Genomic DNA, 27690 nt, shown 5'->3' on the forward strand with positions numbered 1-27690 from the left:
GGGCTGGGCAGGGGGTCAGGCGCAGTTATGCTGGCAGGGTGGAGTCACAGGGCAATAGGGGGCTGCCCGGCCCAGCGAGAGCCCCGGAAACCAGCACGGGGCCGGGCGGGGTTTCTGCACAGGCAGCAGGAGCTGGGAGCAGCCCCCCTGCCCCCCACTGTGTGGTCAGGCGTTATAAAGAGCAAACCCCAAGCTGGTGCCGCGGCTGCTGTTTGTCTGTGGGGCTCTGAGCGGGGCAGGGCGGGGGCTGGCTGCACGCCCGAGATGGGTCTGGGGGAGCTCAGCGCCATGGGGTCACGGGGCAAGCCTGGCCCTTTGCCGCCCGGAGCCAGGCTGGGCCCGGCATGGGGCAGCCGTGGGGCACAGGCTGTACGTGCCCCCTCCCCGCGGGGGGAGGACACGCGCTGCTCGCGTGGTGACCGGGTGAGGTCCCTGAATGAGCCAGGAAGGAGGCAGCGGCTGGGTCCGGACGCCAGGCCCAGGGAAGGTGCAGCCATTCGCGGCTGGGACTCGGCCCCGCCTGGGCTCCCGGCCCCGCTCTCCGGCCCGCTCAGAGTAGCCGCCGTGCCAGGTGCCCTCCCTCAGCGCCGCCCGCGGATGGGACTCCTGCCAGCTGGGCTGCTTTGCTGGCAAAACCCTGGCCCGTGGCCGTGGCGATTTGCCCCTGTCATCTGCCCTGGGATGGAGGACCCCGCCCCCCAGTTGCTGCAGGGGTCATTGGCCCTCAGGGGATGTCTGCAGGGCTCATTTCTCACAACGCCAGGGCCCCTGCTCCCAGCAGCCTGCGCGCTGCACGGACAGCCCTGCCGCCCCCCACGCCACCACTGCCACGGCCCCTGCAGCCCCGCCTGTGGGGCCAGCTCAGGGCCTGTGGACGCAGGTGCGTCCCGCGCTGATCTTCCTGCCGTTAGCTGGGGCCGGGCCAGGGCAGAGCTTGGCCTCCAGGGAGGGCCAGGCCCCACCAAGGAAATTGCTTCCGCCAGCGCTGGGTGGCTCCTATGGGCCCATGCGGCCTGGGACGCTGTCAGGAGCTGGGGGCTGGGCCTAGTGCCACGTGAAAACGGCGCGTTGCACCCCTGAGCTGTGACCTCAGCCACAACTGAGCCGTGGCCTGTGGCCAGGCAGGGCTGGGGGAGCTGTGCAAGGGGTGGGTGCGGAGGGGGCCTTGTGTCCCACTAGTGACCCCTCCTGGCTGAGGCAGGAGCTGTGGGGAGCCCCCACCCTGCCATGGCCCATCTGGATGCAGCGGGGAGGCCTGGGGAGGGGGATAAAGGGTTTGCCCCATGCCATGGGACTGACAGCCTGTCCCCGGGGGCACCCCCTGCACCGCTCCCCAAGTGCCATCCAGCTTGCAGCAAGGTGCCCAGGGCTGGGCACAGATGCCAGCTTGAGGGTGACACTGGAGATTCTTGGCCTGAGCTGTGGCGGCCTCTCCCAGGCCACGGGGCCTGACCCACAGGCAGGGTGAGGACTGACAGGGCCCCAGGGCTGAGCAGGGGCCTCCTTTGGGGCTGGAAATGGGGGGTGGGCAGTGGTGCTGCCCCTGGCTTGGAGAAGTAATAACCCAAATCTGGGGTTTCCATCACCAGTGCCCCCAGAAAAGATGTTCCAGCGTCCCTGGGGGGCGGACTCTCCCCCCGCGGTCTCTCTCCGGGGGCTCGGCGGTGCACCGTGCCACGGCCACGTGCGGCCACGCCAGCGCCTCTGACGCGCCAGGGACAGATGCGGCTCCGCTGCCGGGCACCCTTTGTTGGGGCCAGGTAATTAGCCTAATGGGGCCCGGTCTCCCCCTCCCCCCCCGCCGCTGACCTTCCGGCAGCTTTGTGCCGTGCGGGCTGGCGGATTCCTTCGGAAGTTACAGGCTCATTAGCGCCAGGCTACGCGGCCCGTCTCCATCCCGCACGACCACCAGCCGCTCGGCTCCGGCCGCCGCATAATGGGGAGCCACAAATGAGGGAACGGGCCTTGCCCGTCTCCAAGCAACGGGGAACAATGGGCGCGTGTCTCCCGGAGCCTGGCCCGTCCTGCAGCCCTAGCCCCCCTGGGAATGAGCTTCGGGGCAGCCCGGCCCTATAAAAGCCTGGGCTGCCAGGGAGAGCAGCTCAGGGCATCGCTGCTCCTCACCGGGTCATGCCAAAGCTTCGCTCAGGTCCTCGCAGACACCTCGGACCCATGGAGGTGCCCAACGCCAAGGTACGGTGCCAGGGCCTGGCCGCCCGGGCTGGGCTGGGCTGGGCAGAAGGGAGGCTGCAGTGCAGGGAGGTCTCGCGCCAGCAAGGGCACAGTTGGGGAGGGGGCAGGCGTGCAGCACGAGGGGGAGCAGAGCATGGTGACGGGGCGGCGCGATGGTGGCCTTGAACCCCAGGCTGCGTGTCTCCCCGCCCTATGCACCCCCCTGGTGAGCAGCTCTGGGGAGGAGCCCAGCCCAGCCCGTCCTGCCCTCAGGCGACGCAGGCCGGGGTGCAAATGGCGTCTGCTTTGTCCCTTCCCGGTGTCTCTCCTGATCCCAGTGGGGTCCCAGCACCCACCGAGACGCCCCCTCCCCTGCCACACGAGCCCTGGAGCCGGCCTGCTGGGCCGTGTAGGACACTGGTGAGGCCAAGACCTGCTTGGGCGAGCTGTGAGGTGAAGCCACCTCCTAGGGCTGCACGCTGGGCCTGGCTCTGCCCGGCCTGGCACCTGTGGCCCTGCGTCCGCTGCATGAACTGCCGCCCGCTCAGCACCGTGGTGCGTTGCACGGGCGTTGCACGGGGTCACTGGGCTGGCTCAGCACCGGGTGTTGCAGAACCAAGTCCGGCTCAGCGTTAAAGGGAGACCCAGCAGCTGTGACATTTGACCCCGCCGGCCACGCACAAACCAGGGTGAGCGTCCCACCTGCACCAGCCCCGCCTCACCCTGGAGGGCTCCCTGGGGGCAGCTTGGTCTCCATGACGCACCCTCTGCCAGCCAGGGGGCCAATTAGCGCTAATTGCAGCCCTGGCTGTTTCTCCTGCATGGAAAGGGGCGGGGGCTGCAGTGTTGCCATGGGGTGAGGGGCAGGGGACAGTGTGTGTCTGGTCCCTTTGTCTTGGATTTTGGAGCAGGTTGCCAGGGCCTGTGCAAAGGGCGTGTGCCAGGCAGGACTCCTGGGTGCTAGGCCTGGCCCTGGGAGGGCGGTGGGGGCAAGGGCATGGGGCAGGTGCTCAGGACTCCTGGGTTCTAGTGCTGCCGTGGGAGGGTCGTGCAGCCCAGCTAGGGCAGAGGGGTGTGGTGAGGTGTGATTAGCTACGGCTGGGGGGTGGCTATGGGCGACTGGGGCGTGCTGGGTCTTTAGGGGAAGCGTTTGCTGAGGGCTCCCAGTGGGGCAGGGCAGTGAGGTGGTGCCCACGTGGGGTTTGCTGGGAGAGGGTGGGGCCGGGTCTGCGAGGGACGGGCTGCTTGCTGGGCACCAGCCGACCTGTCACTAGTGGGGTCGGGGCAGGGCTTCCGGAGCCGGGCAGCTCAGCACTGCAGGGCGTCTTGCTGGGGCTGTCAGAGCCAGGACGCCAAGCTAGATGGGCGCCTGGGCTGATCCCGCCTGGCAGCTCGGCTCTGAGATCCGCAGCCTGGGGCAGAGGGGGGCTGGGGTGTCTCGGGTTTAACCCCCTCAGTGCCAGCCCGTCCCTGCACTGATGCCTGCCTCTCGCGCCCGCAGCTCCACAGGGCCTCCTGCCTCCTGCTCCTGGCACTGCTCTGCTCCCTGGCTGCGGCCCGGCAGAGCGTGCCCACCTGCTGCCGCCAGAAGACCTGCCCCTGCCGTGTCTACGACCTGCTGCACGGCTTGGGCAACCACGCCGCCGGCATCCTCACGCTGGGCAAGCGGCAGAGCGGCTCGCGGGCCTTCCAGAGCCAGCTCTACCGCCTGCTGCACGGCTCGGGCAAGCACGCCGCCGGCATCCTCACCATGGGCAAGCGGGCGGAGCCGGCGCCAGAGCAGCCAGCCGCAGCCGGCCGGGCCGTCTCCCCCAGCACGGCCGTCCTGCTGCCTCCAGCCACGTGTGCCGCCAGCACTGAGCCCACCAGCACCAGGGAGTGCCGGGGCCAGCGGGACACGGACAGCGCCACGGGCCGGAGCGGGGGGGCTGCCAAGCGCTTCTCCTGAAGTGGCTGGGGAGGGGCGGGGAGGACCCACGGGGACTCTCAATGACTGCGGGCACCACGGGTCGTTTACAAATAAACCCCAGCCTGAGGCGCACAGCTGTCTGCCTGGCATGTTGTCTCCCAGGAACGCCGCGGCTGGGGGGGAGAGATGGGGTGCCCGGGGGGCCGGCCAGCGGCTCCAGCGGCCAGCTGCCGTCATGTGGGTGTGAGGGGCCCAGGTTTGAGCCCCGCTGCCTGGGCTGGGGCAGAAGGGAGGAGGTGCTGGACCACCCTGAGTGGGGCGAGCTCAGCACATGGCAGCTCCCCCGGGCCGGCGGGGAGGGGGGGCTGCTGCCGGAGCCCATGGCTAAGGGGAGGGTCTCTCGAGAAAGACCGAAGGAGCCTGGGAGCCGGTTTGCCGACGAGCTGCGCTCCCTGGGAATCGCCCCCCTTGGCCGGCAGGCCGAACGCTGTGCAAGGCCAGGCCGGCCCGGGAGCGGGTGAGTTGGCTGCACGGGCCTGGCTGGGACTGCTCCGGCCTGAGCCCGGAGCCCGCCGCGTCCCCACTGCAGGCACCCGGGGGGCTGTTCTCCCACCAGCCGGCAGCAGGGCCGTGGCCGGGGTTCCCGGGCCCGTGGGCTGCGGCTCGCAGCATCCGATTTATGCAGCAGATGCTCCAGTCTGTTGCCCGGTGTCTGAACGGCTCCCGCCCCCCAGCGCTGGCAGCCAGAGGGCAGTGTCGGAAAATAAACTGGCCCCGCGGTGCTGGGTTGCTGCTGCGCACAGACTCACAGCCAGGGTCAGCCCCAAGGCTGCCCTGGGCGGGGGTGGGGGGGACACGAGCAGCCCCCCCCCTTACAGTTAGCGAGAGCCTGCTTCCCCGCCCCCGCCCTGCAGCAGGGCCGGTGTAACCACCAGGTGAACTAGGCGGCCGCCCAGGGCACCAAGACTTGGGGGTGCCAAAAAGCTGTGCCCCCCCCCCATTTTTTTTACTCTATTGCTCCCAGCAGGGGGACGGGCCGCTCGCAACCGCGTTAGCACCGCAGGCCCCATCACCTCCCTCCACCGCGCCCCACATCACTGCCCGCCCGCGCCCCCCACCGCCAGCCCGGAGCCGCCTCCTCCCCGGGCTGCCGCATCGCTCCCTGGCCCCCTCCCTCCGGCTCTGGCAGGCCCGGACCCCCTGCCGCAGCAGCCACTGCTGCCCAGGGCTGCCGGCTGCAGATCAGAGCGGGTGGCATCAGCCTGCCTGCAGCCGGCCCTACTGACCGCAATGCAGGGGAGGGAGGGGGGGTGAGGGAAAGGAAGAGGCGACCGTGGCTACTGGTCCACCTGTGGGGGTGGATCATGGCCCTGCCAGAGGATACAGGGTTAACGAGTGGCAAAAGCGTAACCGTCCGCACCACGTGCCACCTTCCAAGGCTTCATCCCCATCCATCCCCGCAGCCCAGTGGAGCAGGCAAATAGAGCCCCATTTGGGGGAAACTGAGGCAGAGAACAGGGACGTGACTTGCCCAAGGTCACCTGGGGAGTCAATGTCGGAGTCCTGCTTTGAACACAGGAGATCGAGGCTCCTAGGTCTGTGCTGGCTCAGACCATTGGCCTTCAAGCCCTGAGCTGTGCACCTGCCCACACAAGGTGTTAATCTGGGATTCAGGGGCAGCACACTGCAAGTTTTCAGCAAAGAAACACGGCTGTCTCGAGCCCTTATAGCTACAAGGAAAATCTTCCAAAGGTGATGGGCGTCTAGCCGACACAGGTCTGTCTGCCTGAGTCTGCAGCCAGCCTGGGACAACAGCTCTAGGAAATGCGGCGGTAACTCTTAAGTCTAATTACGACACCGTCAGAGCCAGATTTTCATGTAACATGGGTGACCAGCTGCCTGGTGCACAACCACTGCAAGTGTGTGAGCAACTCAGGTTAAGTGCAGCTGAACCCTGGGCAGGCTGCAGCACCCAAGAGATTTTTGTTCTCCCACTGATGCACCAGTAACTTTACTAGGTAGAAGTTTAGTGACCACATTAGGGCCGTATCTGCCCCACTCCCAACATTGGGCCAACCACCCTCATCATTCTCCTCATCGCTTGTATTGTTACTGATGGGAGATCTGCTGTGGACTGAGGGGTGTGTACGGACCTGCCTTTGCAGGCTCAGTCCTGGCCCAGCATTCGAAATAAATTGTCCTGAGTTTCAAAGTACTGACAACCCTGGAGTTCCCACAGACAATGGGGGAACCGCAGGTGCTCAGCAGCTCTGAAAATCAGGCCCAGAATGACACTGACGCCTCTGCCTGGGGCCAGAGCTCTCTGAGGAAGGGGCGTCAGCAGCGACTGGCGTGGGGCAGAGTAAAGCAACCAGGAGGGTCATGACGGAGGCTGGAACTCTGTCCTCGCCTCCCCCCTGTGGGGAAGCCAGGCCTTCAGCCACCCCCTCCCGCCTGCATTGCACGGGCCAGCCCAGGAGCAAGGAACCATGTCACACCTCAGCGCTGGGGGGAGCCGAAGCCCAGAACAGGGACGTAACTTGCCTGACGTCATCCCGTGAGTTGGTGCCAGGCTGGAGAATAGAAGCCAGATCCTGACTCCCAGGTCTGTGCTCTGATCCCCAAAACAGCCCTTTCCAGATCCATGGGGGGGCAGGAGGGACTCAGCCCTTTCCAGATCCATGGGGGGGCAGGAGGGACTCAGCCCCGTGCAGGCGACCCAAGGCCCATTTATTTTAATTAAATATGTAGACTAAATAATGAAATAAAGAAACACATGTTCAAGCCGACCGTGTGTTAATTCTAGTGACCAAGGCCACGCAACGCAGTATTCAGTTTTGAAAGCTGATAATAAGCAATGCTCTGCGGGGAGGGGAGCAAGGTGGAGGTTTCGCCTAGGGCACAAAATATCCTTGCAACAGCCCTGCCCTGCAGCCCCCCAGCGCAGGGCAGGACTCGGGCTCCCTTGCAAGCTGAGGAACAGGGCCATGAGGTGACTGGCCCCAGTGCTGTGGCAGAGCAAGGACTTGAACCTGGGTCTCCTGTGCTGCCCATGGGGCCAGCTGTCCTCTAGGCCATCCCACTGCAGCCAGACTCTTCTGCCACACCCACCCCAGCACCTTCTGCTGTGGTCCCTTCCTGGGCCCTGGTGCTGCTGGGCTCAAGGTTTGACGGGAAACCCTACGCGCCTCCCCTGGATCCTCTGTGACCCCCTTTATTGCTCCCTCCTGGAACTCCCCGTGGAGACGCTGGGCCAGAGCAGGAGGCCAGGGACTTCTCCAAGGACCAGGCTCTGCACCCAGCCACCTGCTCCACCTAAGGCCGGGGGAGCTCAGTCTCTGCTTGGCAGACCAGGCTGAGCCGCCCTGAGCGTCCTCCTGGGGCTGTGCTGCTTGAACCAGTTTCTGAAGCCCTGGGCCTCCCCGCCCTGGCTGTGGCACCTGGTGCTGGCAGGGAGCCCTGGCACGGAGCTGAGATTTCAGTGCCACCAGCCAACGCGCTGCAGCATCAGCCTGGGGGGGAATGTACCCGGGGCAGGGTGCTCAGCTCCATGCTGCTGTCAGCTCAGCCAGGGCAGTGGGAAGGAAAACCCGCTTCAGGCTGGGGCAGGGACCCAGAGCCTCCCCCCGACATGGTCCCTGGGTGAAGAGCCCTCCCCCCCCCCACACTGTCAGAGTCCCCCCCTCCCACCTGCACAGTCCCTGGGTTCAGAGCCATCCCCCCTCAGCTCTCTCCCTGGGTGCAGGGTCCCCCACTGCACCTTCCCTGGGTGCAGGGTTCCCCCCCCCGCACTGTCCCTGGGTCAGCCCCCCCCCCGCACATCCCTGGGCTCAGGTTCTCCTCCCTGCCTCCCCCGGCTGCCTCCCGCAGGGTCCCCCCCCCCGCACCTTCCCTGGGTGCAGGGTTCCCTCCCCCGCACTGTCCCTGGGTGCAGGGTCCCTCCCCCGCACTGTCCCTGGGTGCAGGGTTCCCCCCCCCGCACTGTCCCTGGGTCAGCTCCCCCCCCCCCCCCGCACATCCCTGGGCTCAGGTTCTCCTCCCTGCCTACCCCGGCTGCCTCCCGCAGGGTCCCCCCCCCCGCACCTTCCCTGGGTGCAGGTTTCCCCCCCCCCCGCAATGTCCCTGGGCTCAGGTTCCCCTCCTCGCCCCCCCCGGCTGCCGCCCGCAGGGTCCCCCGGGGCGGGGCCGCGGCGAGCAGCCCGGCCGGGATTAGCTGGGGGCGGAGCGGGCGGCGCACGGGCTGCACCTGCCGCCGGAGCCCTGCCCGAGCTGGCAGCCCGCGGGCCGGGCGGGCGGCGGGGCCATGCCGGTGATGAAGGGGTTGCTGGCCCCGCAGAACACGTTCCTGGACACCATCGCCACGCGCTTCGATGGCAGCCGTGAGTCTCCGCCGCGCGGCCGGGGGGCCCGGGGCCGGGCAGGGCTGGGGGGGACCCCGGCTGCACCCCGGGGCCGGGCAGGGCTGGGGGGGGACCCCGGCTGCACCCCGGGGCCGGGCAGGGCTGGGGGGGGGACCCCGGCTGCACCCCGGGGCCGGGCAGGGCTGGGGGGGGCGCCTGCGCCCCGGGCAGGGCTGGGGGGGATCCCGGCTGCACCCCGGGGCCGGGCAGGGCTGAGGGGGACCCCGGCTGCGCCCTGGGGCCGGGCAGGGCTGGGGGGGATCCCGGCTGCGCCCCGGGGCCGGGCAGGGCTGGGGGGGGCGGCTGCGCCCTGGGGCCGGGCAGGGCTGGGGGGGGACCCCGGCTGCGCCCCGGGGCCGGGCAGGGCTGGGGGGGGGACCCCGGCTGCGCCCCGGGGCCGGCAGGGCTGGGGGGGGACCCCGGCTGCACCCCGGGGCCGGGCAGGGCTGGGGGGGGGCGGCTGCGCCCTGGGGCCGAGCAGGGCTGGGGGGGGACCCCGGCTGCGCCCCGGGGCCCGGCCGGGTTCTGGGTAGTAGCAAAACTGTGTCTGGGGCGTGTCTGTGGGGGGAGGTATCGATACCAGGGATCCGTGACCTCAGCCCCAGGCCAGCTGCCCGGCGTGACCCACTTCTGCAGCTGGGGGGTAGGGTCAGTAGCAGGGATTCCTGGCCACACAGAGCCCCCCACCATCCTAGGGCTGGGGATTGATCTTCTATTGTTGAGCCAAGTGCAATGACCTCCCCCCCGCCCCTGGCCCTGCTAAGGGGGGGCCCTGTGTGTGCCTGCGCTGGGTCCCCGCAGACCCGGGGGGGTGGGGAGGGGGTGTCTTCATCTGTGCTCTGGGATCCAGGGAGCTGCCAGGCATGTCCCCTTCCTGCTACTTCTGGGAGACTGCTCAAGGATCCCCAGCTCATGGGGGCTGCCCCCCTGCCCAGCCAGGCCCCCCACACTGACCCCCAGCCCATCCCAGCACCCCCTGTGCCCCCACTATAAAGATGACTGGTAATTTCCAAATAACGCTGCTCCCCTCTGCCGCCGTGGGGGATGGGCTGTGTCCAAGGGGCACCTGGGGGTGTGAGAAGGTTTGGTGTGTCTGGCCAACGCTGAGGCTATTTTGTGTCACCCCACAGCACCCCCGGGGAGCAGTGAGGCCGGCCGGGTCGCTCTCTCTGGGCAGGATGGGCCCATAAGGCTCCGATTTTGGCATGGGTATTTTTATGAAAAGTCACGGACAGGACGCAGGCAATAAACAAGAAATCACGGGTTTATTTTTGCCCAAGCTCCGTCACCAGGGGCTGAAACCCGAGCCCCACATCTGGGGCTGAATTATTGGACTTCTTGAGGGGTCATGGCGGTCTCGTAAAATCATGGCCTCTGTGACAGATTCGTCGCCCCAGGTCTAAGGCGGGGACACTGGCGTAACAGCCCCCGGCGAACGCGGGGGCCGGGATCTCTCTCCGGGCACACTGCTCACTCCTACCCATGTTGTGCACAATCTGTGTGTGGCCCGGAGAAGGGAAAAGTGTCTTTATATCTTCCTGCTGACCTGTCACTTGGTGGAAAGTGTCAAACCCCGCAGACCTCACCTGCCCCTGTCCTGAGAGCTTGGCCTGTTTGGAGCCCGGCTCAGGTGAACCGCCCACTGGAATTCCCAGTACAGCCTGTTTAAAATGTTGCCCCCCCCCGGGGGAAGGTGTAGTAAGCGTGGCTTTTTGAAAATAAAATGCCATATTGCAGACGCGGGGATTTTCCCCCTAAGAGGATTGTGATTTAAATACTTCCAGAAAGATCAATGAAAACTAATTTAGCATTTCCTGGGGCCCCCTGGCAGCTTTTGCTAATGAAACCGCCCTAACCCCTTAGGCCGGTGCAGGGAGCGAGCCACTGGCCTCTCCCTGAAAGACTGTCCCAGGAGGGAACCAGAGTCACTGAGGAGATAACTGGGGAGGCTTAGAGCACTGAGCCCCCCACTGCGGAGCCATGACGGTGTCCAGAATTATATAAGTATGGATTAAACTGAATATCGTTTGTGTCGGGCCAGAGGGGAGCGCGGCCCGGATTTCAGGAGTCCAGCCGTAACGTGTTGTGTTAGAGCACATCGAGTCTTTTGTTGTCTTGATGGACTGGAGGGATTTTGTGCCTCTCCTCTGCGTTGCCAGGTTGTCCCAGACTCAGCACCAGGGACAGTTACCATTGGCCTCCCTGGCCTGGCCCACATGGGGTGGGGAATGGGGCTTTGTCAAGGGTCCATTTGGAACAAAGCCAAGCCCAGCCCGGGGCTGCATTTTCTCCCAGGCCTCTGCAGCTCACCCCAGGCAGAGCACAGACACCGGACGCCCAGCTGACTTGGGGCTGGCTAGCGGTGTAGATGGGGACTGCTCAGGTGAACAGAGTAGCCTAAGGTTTATCCCAGAGGGTCTCTGGGTGTGGTTTCCCGACAGCCACAGGTGGCTTGTTAGCCCATCTCGGCCTGGCGGCTGGGCTAGGGGGCTGTCTGGTTTGGTTTGTGCTGTGGTTTGCGTTAGCACGTCCCAGGCCAGCCACAGAGGGAGGAAGTACCAGGGAGCAGAGAGGGAGGAAGTACCAGGGAGCCGCTGGGAGGGGAGCAAACGGCCCAGGGCTGCTTATGGGGCTGGCATGCTTGGGAAAGGGCAGGTGCAGAGCGCACCCCGTGGGTCGCAGCTGCTCACATGCAGGGTGGCCCCCGCTCACCCCAGAGCCCCAGGGAGCAGCTGCTGGCAAACTGCTGAATTCTCCCCAGCAGAAAATTGAGTTGAACACAGGTGGGGTTTTTGTTTTTTGTGGAAATTTTGGTTTTTTATCAAAAGAACCCCCTGAAGTTTTCTAGTTGCCAAAAGCTGAGACTTCTTCAAGGTTCAGATTTTCATTTTTTAAAACAAATCTGCCCAATTTTTTTTAAGTGGATATTTTTTGGTGAAAATTCCCATTTTGTCAAAGATCCCTTTTCTGCTGAAGAGCCTGGGGACTTTTCTGCTGGCTGTGCAAGGCTGGGCTCCTCCGCCAGTCGCTCGTCTGAGCACCAGCTGCTGAATCCGCAGGCCAGGTGATGGCAGATCCGCCGGAAGGAGCCCCCCTTAACCCGCTCTGATCCCAGCCCCGGCACTTGGGGAACCCTTGCTCATGTGGGGAGATGATGTACATTTGGGATGGAGCCATCCCTGGTTGGTGCCGCAGTTAATAACTGAGACAGGCCCAGCCATGGCAGATCCGAGCCCCTTGGACTCTGCGGGACGCTGGGTCCCAACGTGCAGCTGGGGCGGGGGCTCTCTGAAGATAATGCCACATGGCACCGGAGGGAGCATCTCCAACCCACCAGTCACTTCCCTGGGGACTCTCCTGACTGTGAGCTGCTGGCACAGTGTGTGGCAATGGCAGACGGCCACTCCCTGCGTACCCAGCGCCATGCTAATCAGGCCCCAGCTCCAGCGGGAGAGCTGTGCTGGCGAGGACGGGCTGTGCCTGGGTGAGGGGCGGGCACTGGGGCACGGCTTGGGCCCTGGGAGCTGGCTGGCCGGGGGCCAAGAGCAAGCAGTCACTGCAGCTGTGCCCAGTGGGCAGAGACAATACAGATAAAGGCACATGCAATTACTGCCCGGCTGGGCGATCGGGCTCCCCTGCAGCCGCCAGTCCCCGCAGCCCAGATGTTTCAGACAATGACACGGCTCCTGCCCACCCCCAGTAATTATATTTTCAAAGCCCATCCCCCACTTGGCTCCCAGTGCGCTGCAGCACAGGGCTTTGTTCCCCCACACGCACCAGACATTTGCATAACGACCTGAGCTCCCAGCAGCGCTGCGGGGAGGCTGCAACTGGGGTTAGGAGAAAGGAGCCAGGACTCCTGGGCTCTGTTCCTGGCTCCGGAGGGGGCTGGAGCCAGGACTCCTGGGCTCTGTTCTAGGGAGTGGAGTTGCCTGCAGGGTCCAGGAAAAGGTTAACCCTCTCTGGAGAGGAAGCAGATTTGCCACTAAGGGCTGCCAGGGCTGACAGGTTCTGCTCCTTGAGCCCTGGCAGAGGGTCTGGGACCCCTTCAGCCGGCTGAGGGCAGGGCCAGCCCTGGCTCGTGTCCCAGCCAGACGGGTGGCACATCGTCCGCTCACCCGTCACTGCACTCCCTGCCACTGATGGGGTGTTGGCACTTGGTTTGCTGGGGGTATCTTGCTGGGCTCAGACATTAGAAACCACCAGAGCCTGAGTCCTGGGGGGCTGTAGTGTTACTGGTGCCACCCCGGCAGCATCTCCCCCACTGTACACGCGCAGCTCTGTGCACAGTCCCGGGCCGTGGCACCGGGCTAACCGCCGGGAGGAGCCCCGTGCTGTCACTGTGCATGGGTCGGTCGGCAGGAGGTGGCACCGAGAAGGGAGGGGCGGTGGGAACGGAGACACACGTGAGGCACGAGTGTGGGCCTATTGCCCCCAGAGCGACGGCGGAGCTGGCCTGCACCAGGGCGAGGAGCAGGGAGCCCCGGGCCCGCGTGGGGAGAGGCTCCCCGGGACGCTGTGTTTGCGTTTCCAGGGCGATGCGCTGCTGGCAAGGCTCTTTGAAAGACTCTCGGCTTCAGGCCTCAGTGTGTCTTTGATGGGCTTAATGAGACCTGAAAGGGGGCTTGTCCCAGCGATGCCAGGTGCTAAATGAACCCCGGCTCGCCCATGCAGCAGGCCCGGGCCTGCTGCGTGATGCCACCCCCCTGGTGGCACCCTTTGGTGCCTGGGCAGAGCAGCACAGGTGGGGGCAGCAGGGCCTGGGGTAGGAGCCTGGGCTGTGCTGTGGTGGGGACCCTACATTGCCAAGAGCGGAGCCTCTATAATTCCCCGCCCCGGCCAAGCCAGCAACCCCGGCTCCAGGAGCCAAGAACTTAGCCATGGCCCTTGGGTTTTGATTCCCCAATGCCTCCCGCTCTGAGCTGCAGCAGCGAGGCCCCGGGGCCTCCCCTGGTGGGGGCAGGCGGCTCAGGAGCTGGGGCTTTTTTCTGGCCATGGCCTCAGCCATCCTTGCTCCTGCCCTCGGGCCGCAGGTGCCATCGCTGCCTGTTGTCATGGCAACGAGTGCTGTCGAATGGTGCTGGGCTTACAGCCCCTGGGGCGCAGGGCTACAGCCAAGGCACCGCTGGGCTGGCATCAGCCTGCGAGCCACGTGCACGCTGGCCGTGGCCACCGCTCTGCCCTTGGCGGGTGGAAACCAGCCCACTCACCCTGCTGGCTGCACAGGCTCCTGTGCACTCAAAGCCATCTGTCTGCGCTGGCAGGGAGCCTGCCAGCACGGTGCCGGGCAGCGTCCCACCTAGTCACCAGCAGCCCGGCGCCTGGGCCCGGCTGGCAGCAGTGAGGCCGGGGGCTCGGCCACGCTGGTTCATGCCCCCTTGGGCCCCGGAGCCAGGCTCTCCCGGCCTAGCGCTAGTTAGGCATTGCACGGGCTCCTTCTCGGTGGTGCCGGGGCAAACGCCAATGATGCGACCTTGCCACCCTCTAGCATCCTCTGGGACCATGCAGGGCCCGCTGCCAGCCCGCACCCTTAGGATGCTGGAGTCTCCTCACGCTTACCCTGCTGTGGCAGGGACAGGCCCTCGGAGCTGGGCTCATCTCCCTGCACCTTGCCCTGTGCCCATGGCAAGCCCCGGGCTGCTGTGCCTGCGGGAGCCCTGGCACAGCCCCCGGCTGGGTTTGTTGTTGTTGCTGTTAAGCTGCCTGAGCCGTGCCGGAGGGGTGGAGGCAGCAGCTGGCGAGGGGGAGGTGCGGCTCGCTTGGCACCACAGCTCTGTGAAGATGGATGCCAGGAGCTATATCTGGGCTCCCGCGCTCGCCTTCTCGCTGAATGGCGAGGGGCAGGGCGTAGCCAGCTCAGCCAGCCAGGAGGAGGGGCTGCAGCTCGCGTTGGCCACCGTCACGGGCGCGGGGGGTGGGCAAAGCGAGGAGGGGCTCTCAGGAATAGCAGCAGGACGTGGCTGCACAGGGTACTTTCTGTGGGGTCACCCTGGGGTTGGCAATGTGGCTCTGCTTGGCATGGGGGGTTCCGGAGGCTGGAGGAGATCAGGGCCAGTGCTGGTGATGTACGACGCATCCCCTAGCCCTGGCCCTTCCTCGCCCCAACTGCCCCCCTCATCCTAGGTTCATAGATCCCAAGGCCGGAAGGGACCGTTGTCCTCAGCTGCTCTGACCTCCTGTGACCCAGGCCAGGGACCTGCCCCATGGTAATCCTAGAACAGAGCAACAGCCAGCCTTGCTTTCTAAGTGATCCACCATGACCCCTGGTGAATTGTTCCAAGGGTTAATTGCTCTCACCGTTACAATCTTACCCCTTCTTCCAGTCCGAATTTGTCTAGCTTCCACTTCCAGCACTGGATCCTTTAGACCTTCCTCTGCTAGACTGAGGAGCCCAGGATTAAATGTTTGTTCTCCATGAAGGTACTTGCAGGCTGTGACCAGCTCACCCCTTAACCTGCTCGTTGGTAAGAGAAATAGCTCGAGCTCCTTGAGTCTCACTGTCAGGCAGGTTTTCTAACACTTGAATCATTTTCATGGCTCTTCTCTGACCCCTCTTCGATTTATCAACCTCCTTCCTGAACTATGGGTACCAGAACTGGACACAGGATTCCAGCAGCGGTCGTGTTCCCTCTTTTGCCCCAGCGTCACACTGGGAACTCATGTTCAGCTGATTATCACCCCCCACCCAAATCTTGAGTCTCTGCTTCCCAAGGTAGAGTCCCCATCCTGTACGTGTGGCCTGCATTCTTTGTTCCTAGTTGGCCACGTTGACATTTGGCCGTATTAAAACACATAGTGTTTGCTAGCACCCCGTTTACCAAGTGATCTATCGCTCTGTATCAGTGACCTGTCCTCTTATTACCACTCCCCAATTTTTGTGTCATCTGCAAACTTTATCAGTGATGATTTTATGTTTTCTTCCAGGGCATTGATAAAAATGTTAAATAGTGTAGGGCCAAGAACAGGTACCTGTCGGACTCCAGTGGAAACAAGCTCCTCAGGCAGCCCTTTTAAAACTCTTGGATGCAAGTTATCTGGAACTGCTGATTTAAAAATGTCTGACTTTATTAGCTGCTGTTTAACAGCCTCCTGAGATGCTAGTGGAACGGAAAGAGAGTTATCTTATGACATGACTACAGCATAGTTTTTTCCCAAAATACAGAACAGAAATATTTATTTAACGCTTCTGCCTGTGATGATGCTGCCTGTGGGAGCCAGCTGAGGTCACTCAATTAGGGTGAACTGCAAACAGAACGGGGCAGCCAAACCACAAAAGCTGGTGATATTCCCCTACTTAGATTTACCAACCAGCCCAAAACAGCTTCTCTATTATCATACAGGTTACTCAGAAGTCCAAACAACGCAGTTCCCTTAAAGTACCCAGCCTCAGGCCTCCATCCAGACACACATGTCAGATATGATGATGATTCCTGAAAATCTTATCTTGTCATATCAAAGAAAAGGTTCTTCCAATCCCAAAGGATCAGCCACACACCCAGGTCCAATTATAACTTAGATCTCACCCAAAATACATGCTACAGGCAATTCTTATTAACTAAGCTAAAATTTATTAAAAACAAAAAGAGAGAGAGTGTTGGTTAAAAGATCAATATACAGACAGACTTCAATTCAATTCTTGAGGTTCAGATACACAGCAGAGATGAGCTTGTAGTTGCCAAAAGTCCTTTTAGAAATAGTCCATAGGTTATAGTCCAATGTCCATATTCAGGGTGACTCCAGTCAGTGACTGGGGATCTCAATCCTTGTGGCTTAAGGCTTCCCCCTCTTGAAACCAAGCAGATCTGAGATGAAGCAGGATCGTGTCCCAGGGTTTTTATACATTTCCTGCAGCCTTTTGGCCTGAGAAAACACTAGGCTTAACTCTCCTTCTCCTAAACATCCTGGCAATTAGCCCAGGGTAATTTATCCATTAAACAGTTCAGATACAGGTTACCACAACCTTCAAAGAGACACATAGACAATAAAACTATTTCACTCAAGTGTCTTCCTAAATGTTAATATTCTTTTTGTTGATTTTGAATCAAAGCTCTAGCAATAGACAAGACTTGTTTGTTACATCCCAAGCCCTGAGCAAACATCTCCCCTTCTACCTCTAACAATGCCGGCTGCATTTCAAAGCTCTATTCATTTACAGATCTGCCTAACCAGTCTCTAAAGTTCGGCCATGGGTCAGGTCAGTCTGTGAGTTAATTAACTCCTTCTGGCCTTGTCATCTTTCAATGAGATATTGTATCACTCAGAACGTCACACTTTGCTGCATTATTACTGAGAATTCTACCATTTCCATTTAGTAACGGATCAATGCTATTGTTAGGATTCTCGTTGTTCCTAATATACTTACAAACTCCTCCTATTTCTGGCTCATCAAGGATGGGGGTGTCTCTACTTGTTAGAGCAGGAAGGGGAGAACTGGGAGCTGAAATTCCTGGGTTCCAGCCCAAGCTCTGGGAAAGAGGGGGGGTCTAGTGGTTAGAGCAGAAGGGTCTGGGAGTCAGGACTCCTGGGTTCTATTCCCAGCCCTGGGAGGGGAGTGGGGTCTAGCAGGTTTGCATGAGGTGGTTGGAGCCAGGACTCAGGCAATGGTCCCTCTGATTTTTCCCATCCATGTGCGGAATTAATTTTGTTATGTGCCCCACCCAATATGGAGGTGATGTGCAGCAGGGGTGGGGATGAGGGGTTCGGGGTGTGGGAAGCGGCTCAGGGCTGGGGCAGAGGGCTGGGGTGCGGGGGGGGAGGTGCAGGCTCTGGGGTGGGGCCGGGGATGAGGGTTTCAGGCTGTGGGAGGGGGCTCAGGGCTGGGATAGAGGGTTGGGGTGCAGGCTCCTGGGTTCTATCCCTGGCTCTGGGAGGGGAGTGGGGACTAGTGGGTTTGAGTGGGGGCGGGGCTGGGAGCCAGGACTCCTGGGTTCTATCCCTGGTTCTGGGAGGGGAGTGGGAATGGGGCTGGGAGCCAGGACTCCTGGGTTCTATCCCTGGCTCTGGGAGGGGAGTGGGGACCAGTGGGTTTGAGTGGGGGCAGGGCTGGGAGCCAGGACTCCTGGGTTCTATCCCTGGCTCTGGGAGGGGAGTGGGGACCAGTGGATTTGAGTGGGAGTGGGGCCGGGGCTGGGAGCCAGGACTCCTGGGTTCTATCCCTGGTTCTGGGAGGGGAGTGGGAATGGGGCTGGGAGCCAGGACTCCTGGGTTCTATCCCTGGTTCTGGGAGGGGAGTGGGAATGGGGCTGGGAGCCAGGACTCCTGGGTTCTATCCCTGGCTCTGGGAGGGGAGTGGGGACCAGTGGGTTTGAGTGGGGGCGGGGCTGGGAGCCAGGACTCCTGGGTTCTATCCCTGGCTCTGGGCGGGGAGTGGGGACCAGTGGATTTGAGTGGGAGTGGGGCCGGGGCTGGGAGCCAGGACTCCTGGGTTCTATCCCTGGCTCTGGGAGGGGAGGCTCAGAATGGAAAAGCTTCCCAGGACCCCTCCGGGGTGCTAACCTGGCCCTGTTCTTTCCAGACAGCAACTTCATCCTGGCCAACGCTCAGGTTCACCGCGGCTTCCCTATCGTCTACTGCTCTGACGGCTTCTGCGACCTCACCGGCTTCGCCCGCACCGAGGTAATGCAGAAGAACTGCAGCTGCCGCTTCCTGTACGGGGCCGAGACCAGCGAGTCCGTCCTGCAGTGCATCGAGAAGGTGCTGGATGGGAGGCAGGAGTACCAGACTGAGGTCTGCTTCTACAAGAAGGGCGGTGAGTGGGGTGGTGGGCGCGCGACTCGCTGCACTCACGGGGGCCAGCCCGGCCCGTACACTATGTGGGTCCCCCAAGGAGAGGAGCCGGCTCCAGGCTCTTAGCTCAACAGCACGGCTGATCCTGCCCAGGCGGCTGCTCCTAGCGCCCCAGGCCTTCCACGTAACCCATGGGTTCAGTGTGTGTCCTGTGGCCCTCTCTAGTGGCTGGCTGATGTGGGGGTAACAGCCTACTACTGCTACCAGGTCCCAGAGTTACTCCCGTAACTCACTTCTTAGAGCCTCCTGCTTTTGGGGCTGAAGGTGCAGAGTTGGGTCCCTGCTCGCTGTGGGGTTGGGAGGCTTCCGTGCCAACCTGGTCTTGTAACAGGAGTGGTGCTGACTAGCCCTGCCTGGCGGCGGTGAGGGGCACTGGCCTTGGGGGCGTTTCCTGGCTCAGCTCCTTCCCCTCCTCCCCGCAGGAGCCTCCTTCTGGTGCCTGCTGGACATCGTGCCCATCAAGAACGAGAAGGGGGAGGTGGTTCTCTTCCTCGTCTCCTTCAAGGACATCACGGAGAGCCGGGGCAAGAGCCACCCGGGCGACAGGCGAGATGGTGCGCCCTGGCCGGGGGCGGGAAGCAAGTGGGGCTGGGGGGAGAATGCCAGGGGGTGGAGTCGGGGCGTGGAGCAGGCTGGGGGAGGGGACAAGCCAGTGCGGTCCTGGTGGCATCTGCTCGGAGCCAGGCTGGGTCCCCGTGGCACTGGCCCCCGAAGGCCGGGCCCGTTCCCGAGGGACCCACCAGCCCGGATGCTCCCTGGATAGTCTTCGCTTGCTCAGGTGGTGAGGTGTGAATGAGAAGGGGGATGGGGCCTCCCCAGGGGCATGCAGGGGGGCAGCTGGGATGGGGCCCACTCCCAGCACACCCGGCGCCTGCCCCCTGGCCCAGCTCTGAGCACTGCCTGAGCCGCTTTCCACCTCTTTCAGAGAAGCACCGGAGCAAGAAGGCGGGCAGCTCCCACCTGCGGGCGGCGCGCAGGCAGGGCCGGACGGTGCTGCACCAGCTCACCCGCCAGTTCACCGGCAAGGAGCGGGGCGAGATGAAGATCAACAGCGTAAGAACCCGCCCCCTGCGCCCATGGCCTCCGTCCGGCTCCGAACCACCCCGGCCTGTGCCTCTGGCGGGGCACCGTCCCTCCTAGGTCACCCGCGTGACTGCAGTGAGCTAGGTTCTGCTTCCCACTACCTGTCCACAGTCCCCCTGTGGGTGTCCGGGGGCAGGAGGCAGTGACGGCCCAGGACCCCCTGCCCAAGGAGCCCCCCAAGCCCTGCGGGCCAGCTGCTGCCAGGCAGAGGGAGGCGTTTACCCAGCGTTATTCTCCAGTGCTTTGTGCATTAGCCCCTGGGACGGGGAGGCGAGAGAGGCACCCGAGCGCAGCCCTGTTCCCAGGGCCGTAGCCTCATCGGGGGCTGGATTAGCTGCCCCGCGGTGGAGCTGTTAGCCAGGCATCGTGCAAGCGGACAGCAGCGCTGGCCATGCCCTTGACTGCCAGAGCCATGGAAATTTGCACCTTTAACTGTTTTGGGCAACAGCAGGCGGCACGGGTGGATTATTGTTAATAGCATTAGTGTGAAATGAATTTAGAGGCTGTAATCGGGCGTTCTGCACCTGGCACATCATGATGCCACTGCCAGGGTCACCTTACACCAGCCTGCGCTTCAAGGGCTGCTCCGTACAGAGCTGCAGCTCGCAGACGTGCCCGCCCTGCCTGGCGGCGTCTGGGCCTGGCTCCCCCTGCAGCGTTCGGCAACGGGAGCACTGACTCCTGCACGGAGTCCTGATGGGGCCTCTCAGCAATCGCCCTTCCCGTTCCTCCTCCGCTCGCTGCTCTGAGTGAGCAGCCCCAGCCCGACCCCCAGCCAGCCGGGCCTTCCTCTGCTCACTCGTCTCGGGAGGGCTGCTCGGGTGCCAGCACGCTGGTTTGTTGTTGTAGGGTTGCTGGGGGAGGGCTGAGTCCCAGCACGCTGGTTTGTTATTGTAGGGTTGCTCGGGTGCCAGCACGCTGGTTTGTTATTGTAGGGTTGCGCGGGGGAGGGCTGAGTCCCAGCACACTGGTTTGTTATTGTAGGGTTGCTCGGGTGCCAGCACGCTGGTTTGTTATTGTAGGGTTGCGCGGGGGAGGGCTGAGTCCCAGCACACTGGTTTGTTATTGTAGGGTTGCTCGGGTGCCAGCACGCTGGTTTGTTATTGTAGGGTTGCGCGGGGGAGGGCTGAGTCCCAGCACACTGGTTTGTTATTGTAGGGTTGCTCAGGGAGGGCTGGGGGCCAGCACACATTTGCTTCCCCCCTCTGCCCTTGGCCTGCCCCATTCCCCACCCGATCCAGCCCGTGCCAGGACCCCCAGACCTGGCTGCCTCCGGAGAGGGTTTGGGGCAGGGGCTGACTTGAGCAGATGCTGCTCCAAGCAAATGGCCCTACATGCCGGGGGTGGGGAGGATGGAAACACCCTTGTCTCTACAACTGGCAAATCGCCTCCGAGCCTGCTTAGGGCAAGCTGCTGATGGCAGGTATCCCCTCGCGGCCCGCGGGACCCTCACCAAGCCGGGAGCCACCCGGCAGCCTGGATTCGCTCCCCCTCTGGGGCTGCCAGACTAAGGAGCTTTCGGGAAGTGCAGGTGCTGAGTGGTTAGTGCAGCGGCTGCTGTGGTTGGGATTATCCCTGGCCTTATGGAGATGACAGAGAGACCCCCCCACCCCCAGCACTCCCTGCATTACCCCAGGCTCCCTGGGTCAGGTTATGCCAGCAGCTGGCTGGCGCTCCCGAGGGATGGGGAGGTTGTGCTGGGCTCAGAATGGGCGAGGAGGTTGGTGGGTGTCAGGGCGTCTCTGTGTCCCTGTCCAGGGATGCCTGTCCCGTTTGTCAGAGCAGCTCTCTGGGGCACAGGCCTGGTGCTATTCATAGCAATCTCTGCTGCAGGCCCCTCACCCCGGTATTGGGCCTTGTGCATCGTGCTGATAGCCATGGGGGACTGTCCCCCCCCTCCGTGCCTGACCCCCCACTGGACGTGAGTCTGCTCCCACCCCCTGCAGAGGGCACCCGTGCTGGCTTCACAGGTCCTCGGCTGGATCCCAGCTGGTGCCAGCCTCTGTGCGGTCTTCCTTCCCCAGAGCGTGTTTGGGAGCAAGCCGTCCCTTCCCGAGTACAAAGTGGCCTCGGTGCAGAAATCCCGCTTCATCTTGCTGCACTACAGCGTCTTCAAGGCCCTGTGGGACTGGCTCATCCTGCTGGCCACCTTCTACGTGGCTGTCACCGTCCCCTACAACGTCTGCTTCACCGGCACCGAGGACAGTCTGACTGCCGCCCGCAGCACCATCGTCAGCGACATCGCCGTGGAGATGCTCTTCATCCTGGGTAGGGCCCACGCGGGGCTGGGCTGGGCTGTGGGGGCCTGGCCCAGGGGAGTTCACTCAGCGCCTGGCGGTGGGACTGCAAGTAGCTGAGACGACGTCGAGGCCGGAGCTCAGCTCTGTGCCAGGGGCGCGTATCCGTGGGTGCTCAGAGTGCTCGTTGCAGCTCGCCCCCATCCCCGCTGTGGGCTGGGTCTGAGCCCCCAGGTTCCAGGCTGGCGTCTGCCCCGGGGAGCGGGGCCCTGCAGCGTGGGGTGCGGCGGGGGCCAAGGCCGGCGGCTGGGATCAGGGTTCTGGCCGCTCCCGCTGGCGGCCGTGTGGGGCAGTGACCGGGTCGGCCCTTCTCTGCAGACATCGTCCTGAACTTCCGCACCACCTACGTCAGCCAGTCGGGGCAGGTGGTGTACGACCCCCGCTCCATCTGCATCCACTACGTGGCCACCTGGTTCTTCGTGGACCTGATCGCGGCCTTGCCCTTCGACCTCCTCTACGCGTTCAATGTGACCGTGGTGAGTGCAAACCGGGGGGGGGGGGGAGAAGGGGGGCTGGGGTCGCCTCTGTCCCGTCTCCGGAGGAGCCATCGGGGTGAGGGGAGAGCAGCAATCACAGTGACAGCGGGAAGCCGCCCACCCAGCCCAGTGGAACCCGAGAGAGCCACAGACCGTCCGCAGCGTGAAATCTCTGCTTGCTTGGTGCTGGCTCTGCGGGCTGGACACGCGTGTGCACGGACACACGCATGTAAACACAGGCACAGCAAGGCCTCCGTGCTCCGAGAGAGACACGTGCAAATGCATTCTCCTGCACACCCAGCTTCGTTTGCACCTGCAGAGACGTGTAAAATTACAGACACACGTGTGGCCACATGAACACACGGTGTTCCGATAATGCCGAGAGACCAGACAGCGCCTGGGGGTGGGCAGGGAGGGCCCGGGCCCCAGCCCCTCCACAGAGGCCCTGGGCAGGAGCGACGGATGCATTAGGAGCTCTGTATTCACCCCAGGCACCAGCCTGCAAGAACAGGGGTGTCGGCCCGGGACAGGAGGAGGGCCTGTGCCTTGCATGATGCTGCGGCTCGTGCTCCCCCGGCCCCACGTGCCGTGGGAATGGATCCAAGCCAGCAGCAGAGCGTGACCAAGGGGAGCTTCCTGGCAACAAGCTGCTGAGCCCGAGGACGCGGCCCCCGCGTGGTGTCGAGCCCCTTCCCAGCGTGAGACCTCGGGCTGCAGCGGGACGTCAGCCAGTCGGGGGAGGGCAGCGGGCGGGAGCCAAACCCCCTGCTGGGCTGAGTTTCCCCAGGACTAGTTCTTGAAGCTGTTTCCCGTCCGGCCCGGGGCAGAGGCTGCCCTGGTGCCCGCGGTCAGTGACGACTGCGTCTGCTTCTCCCCCCCCCGCCAACCCAGACCTCGCTGGTGCACCTGCTGAAGACCGTGCGTCTCCTGAGGCTGCTGCGCCTGCTGCAGAAGCTGGATCGCTACTCCCAGTACAGCGCAATGGTGCTCACCCTGCTCATGTCCATGTTCGCCCTGCTCGCCCACTGGCTGGCCTGCATCTGGTACGTGATCGGCCGGAAGGAGATGGAAAGTAACGACCCTCTGACCTGGGACATCGGTGAGTCAGGCGGGGTGCATGGGGCTGAGCCGGGCAGATCCCAGTGGGTGGGCACAGGACTCCTGGGTTCTGTTGCTAGCTCTGGGAGGGGAGTGGGATCTAGTGGTTAGAGCAGGTGGGGCTGGGAGTCAGGATGCCTGGGTTCTATTCTACCTTTCCCATGGACTGCTTGTGTGATCTAGGCAAGTTACTGCCTTGCCCCGTGCCTCAGTTTCCCCACCTGTACAAGGCAGAACCTGAGGCTGACCCACCCCCCAGGGCGCCGTGCTGAGGGTCCAGGAATGGATTTGGCTGGTGGGTGGCTATCGACGAGCAACACATCCTTCCCACTGCCGCCGCTCAGCAGGAGCCTGCTGTAACGATGCTGGTTCTGGTGGGACACTGCTTTGAGCAGGAGGTGGGATGACCTCCCGAGGTCCCTTCCAACCCTGATATTTTATGATTCTGAGAGGCCAATTCAGGACAAATTGCTTCAAGCAGGGCAGTCACAGCCCAAGGCTGGGTTCCTTTGCACACCAAGGCAAACCAAACCAAACCAGCCAGCCAGAGAGGTCTTTGGTCTCACCCCACTGGCTGACCACAAGTCACACAAGCAATTCCCTTAGACACTCCTGTCTCCTAGTATCATCACCAGTGCCACTCGTTATGGGGACAAATGGTTATGAAAACCAACACCCCAGTAAAAGAAAAACGGTTCTCCTGATCCCAAAGGACCAAGCCCCAGACCCAGGTCAATATACAAATTAGATCTTACCCACAAATCATGGTGTTGCCAATCTCCTTTAGAATCTAAAATCTAAAGGTTTATTCATAAAAGGAAAAAGATAGAGATGAGAGCTAGAATTGGTTAAATGGAATCAATTCCATACAGTGATGGCAAAGTTCTTGGTTCAGGCTTGTAGCAGTGATGGAATAAACTCCAGGTTCAAATCAAGTCTCTGGAACATCCCCCGCTAGGATGGGTCATTCAGTCCTTTGTTCAAAGCTTCAGTGTGTAGCAAAGTCCCTCCAGAGGTTAGAAGCAGGATTGAAGACCAGATGGAGATGAGGCAGCTGCCTTTTATAGTCTCTTCCAGGTGTAAGGTTCTTACTGTGGAAAATTACAGCAAAATGGAGTCTGGAGTCACATGGGCAAGTCACATGTCCATGCATGACTCAGTTCTTTACAGGCAGCAGCCATTGCTCACATGCCATCTTGAAGGGCCCCAGGTAGACTCCTTATGTGGACTGGAGTCTTCCAAGGTCCATTGTCCGTTAAGTGTTTCTTGATTGGGCACTTAATTTGCAAATTCCTTTCTCAAGAAGCTGACCAAATGCTTTACTACTTAGGCTTCTTAGAATGAAAACACATTGAGGGGATACAAGTACCTGGCCAATACTCATAACTTTAACCACACAAATGATACACACATACAGACAGCACCATCGTAACTAGCAAACCAGAACCTGTCCACAGACACCTCACACGACAACCTTTGTACAATATTTGCTGCAAATATAGAACAGCAGTTGCACCAACGATCTGTTCGGTCGCAGGTGATGTCGGTACCGTCACACCTTCAAAGGAGGTGGACGCCGGGTCTGGTGAGGGCCAGCGGGTCCGGGCACTAGACTGTTCTGTGCAGCCTGGGGGATGTGCACAAAGGCCCAGCACAAGACGGGGGACGTCCCCAGGCCTCATGCTGGCTCCATGCACAGGACTCAAGTCCTGGGAAGGCAGGATGGGTGGCGGAGGGCAGCCTGCCCCCTCCGCAGGGGGAGTCCAGCCGCTGGGGTGAGCCAGGCCCCCCCGCTGCAGGCAGGGAGAGCTCTCTGAGCAGTGGGGGTGGCCTGGCAGTCGTGGGGCCCGGGGGCGGTGGTGAGAGAAGTCCCTGGCTGCATTGGGCAGGTGTCACGGAGTGTGGGGGACCCAGGGCCTTCACCCCCGGGCTCCCTACGATTCACCAGGACTCTCAGCCATCCAGTAAAGCAGAAGGTTTATTTAGACGACAGGAACACCGTCCAACACAGGTCTTGCAGGCACAGATAACCAGATTCCCCCCCCGGTTCGGTCCATCTTGGGGGGCCTCACAGCCCCCCCCCCCGGGGATCAGAGCTCGGTCTCCCTGCTCCTCTCTCTTCTCCAGCCCACTCTCGTCTCCCAGTCCTCTCCGGCCCCTCCTCTCTCCTCCGCCTCCTTCCTTTGTCTCCCCTGGCCAGAGGTGTCACCTCCCCTCCCCCAGGCCAAGCTCAGCTCACAGTTTGAATTCCTGACACTCACCTAAACCTCTGGCTCTCCCCTCCCCCGCACAGACAGTCTGTGCTTCCTACTCCTTCACACCTCTCCCCCCTCCGAGACTGAACTGAGCGGGGTCACTCCAGCCAGTGACCCGGGGAAGTTCGGACCCACCTACAACCTTATGCCGCCCGCGCCCTTTCCCCACCCTAGTACCCCTGGGGTGCACACGGGGCTGGGGCCTTCTCCCCACGTTCCAGTCTGGGGGGCTGTGATTCGGGTTCTCTCGGTTCAGAGCCCCCCCTCTGACCCTGGCCCCCCTCTGGACAGGCTCCTCGGGGTGGGGCGAGGGCCTTACAGCCATCTCCCCCCTGTCCCGGGCCCTCCTCCCCCTCTGGCAGAGGTCACAGGAGCGGCAGTGCTGCCGGACATGGGCAAAGACCCCAGGCCAGTAATAGTTCTGCAGCAGCCGCTGCTGGGTATGCCAGGCTCCCTGGTGCCCTGAGGGGGGAATGTCATGGGCCCGGCACAGCAGCTGGTGGCGATACTCCTGGGGTACCACCAGCTGCCTCCTGATCCCCCCTGACTCCATCTTCCCTGGGGGAGCCCATTCTCGGTACAGGAGCCCCTTCTCCCACAGGAACCTTTTCCGGCCACCTCGTCCCATGGTCTGTCCCCCCCTAAGGTTGGCCAGGTCCCTTATCCTCCGCAAGGAGGGGTCTTCTCGCACCGCGGCCTGGTACTCAGCCGCTGGGGCAGGGACGGGGATCTGCTCTCTCTCCCCGGCTGGGTCTGGGGCCACAGCCTCTCTGAGCCCTGTCCCTGGGCGTTCCCTCCCTACCGGGTCAGGGTCCGGTGTCTCGGCCAAAGTACTTTCCCCGGGGTCAGGGTGCAGAGCCCTGCGTCGACCCTGACTACGGTTCACGGACAGGGTACCCTGGGTGTTACTTGGCCAGTCCTCGAGGTCCCCCCCCATTAACACCTCCGTGGGCAAATGTGGGTGCACCCCCACGTCCTTGAGGCCCTCCTTGTCCCCCCACTTTAGGTGCACCCTCGCGACAGGCACCTTGAATGGGGTCCCGATTACGCCCCTCAGGTTCAGGTAGGTGTTGGGCACCATCCGATCTGAGCCCACCACCTGCGGCCGGGCCAGCGTCACCTCTGCGCCCGTATCCCAGTACCCAGTGACCTCCTTCCCGTCTACCTCCAGGGGAACAAGGCACTCGCTCCGGAGGGGTAGTCCCGTGCCCACCCTGTAAACCCCAAACTCAGGGCTGGGAGCATCCAGCCCCTCGGAGGGGTCGACCCGGGGCCCCCCTCCCTCCTTTGCAGGGGGTACGCGGCCCACCCCCCTTTCGTGCGACCGCTGCCCCTCATCCGGCTGGGTCTCTACCAAGTTGACCCAGTGTGGGGTTGGTCTGCTCAGTTTGTCCCGGAGCTTGGGGCACTGGGCCCGTACGTGGCCCGGCTGGCCACACTGATAGCAGCCCATGTCTCGTGGGTCCCCTCGAGGGGGACGGCTGGACCTGACGCCAGATGCTTCCCTTTGGTGGGGGCTCTCCCTCGGCTCCTTCTGGGAGGTCCCATGGTGACTCTCTCTCTGCGTTGAGGCAGACCTGCTCCTTCGAGACGCCTCCCTGCCATCCCCCGCCCGACTGTCCATGTATTGGTCGGCCAGCCGGCCTGCATGCTGCGGGTTCTCCGGCTTCCGGTCCATCAGCCACTGCTTCAGGTCAGACGGGCACTGCGCATACAGGTGCTCCAGTACGACTAGGTCAAGCAGGTCCTCTCTAGTTTGGGCCCCGGCTGTCCACTTGCGGGCATACCCCTGCGCCCGGTTGACCAGTTGCAGGTATGTGACCTCCCGGGTCTTACGTTGACCCCGGAACCTCTTCCGGTACATCTCCGGGGTCAGCCCAAACTCGCGGAGCAGGGCCTCTTTGAACAGGTTGTAGTCCCCCGCCTCCGCCCCTCTCATTCGGCTGTACACCTCCACGGCGGTGGAGTCCAGTAAGGGGGTGAGGCGCCGGATCCTGTCTGCAGGGTCAACCTGGTGCAGCTCGCAGGCATTCTCAAAGGCCGTCAGGAAGGTGTCTATGTCCTCCCCCTCCTTACGCGGGGCCAGGAAGTTCGCATCGAAGCTCTTTGTAGGCTTGGGCCCCCCCTCACTCACCGCAGCCGGGGCCTCCCTGTTGTTCAGTTGGGCCATGGCCAGCTCATGTCTGCGCTGCTCCTCCTTCTCTCTCGCCTCGT

General features: G+C 62.8%; 2 protein-coding genes across 2 annotated transcripts in view; both read left to right on the forward strand.

Moving 5' to 3' along the window:
* Nucleotides 1-2172: 2172 nt before the first annotated feature.
* HCRT (hypocretin neuropeptide precursor) lies at nucleotides 2173-4120 on the forward strand. The gene is made up of 2 exons (XM_044999932.1): nucleotides 2173-2193; nucleotides 3674-4120. Exons 1-2 carry the CDS (start codon nucleotides 2173-2175, stop codon nucleotides 4118-4120), a joined length of 468 nt encoding a protein of 155 aa, XP_044855867.1.
* Nucleotides 4121-8331: 4211 nt separating this feature from the next.
* The window catches only part of KCNH4 (potassium voltage-gated channel subfamily H member 4), a 31246-nt gene continuing 11887 nt past the window's right edge, over nucleotides 8332-27690 (forward strand). Inside the window, exons 1-7 of the mRNA XM_044999897.1 lie at nucleotides 8332-8460; nucleotides 17996-18229; nucleotides 18690-18821; nucleotides 19193-19320; nucleotides 21375-21618; nucleotides 21966-22123; nucleotides 23015-23222. Of these exons, the coding sequence (XP_044855832.1) occupies nucleotides 8385-8460; nucleotides 17996-18229; nucleotides 18690-18821; nucleotides 19193-19320; nucleotides 21375-21618; nucleotides 21966-22123; nucleotides 23015-23222 (1180 nt within the window). The 5' untranslated portion in view covers nucleotides 8332-8384. The remainder of the gene's footprint in view (nucleotides 8461-17995; nucleotides 18230-18689; nucleotides 18822-19192; nucleotides 19321-21374; nucleotides 21619-21965; nucleotides 22124-23014; nucleotides 23223-27690) is intronic.

This window comes from Mauremys mutica, chromosome 25, assembly GCF_020497125.1.
Source record: "Mauremys mutica isolate MM-2020 ecotype Southern chromosome 25, ASM2049712v1, whole genome shotgun sequence".
Lineage (NCBI taxonomy): Eukaryota > Metazoa > Chordata > Testudines > Geoemydidae > Mauremys > Mauremys mutica.

What these genes read in the sequence shown, in the direction of transcription:
- HCRT (XM_044999932.1), top strand. Translation starts at nt 2,173, where the DNA reads ATGGAGGTGCCCAACGCCAAG. An exon ending in TGGAGGTGCCCAACGCCAAG is followed by an intron (nt 2,194 to 3,673) that starts GTACGGTGCCAG and finishes TCGCGCCCGCAG; the next exon opens with CTCCACAGGGCCTCCTGCCT.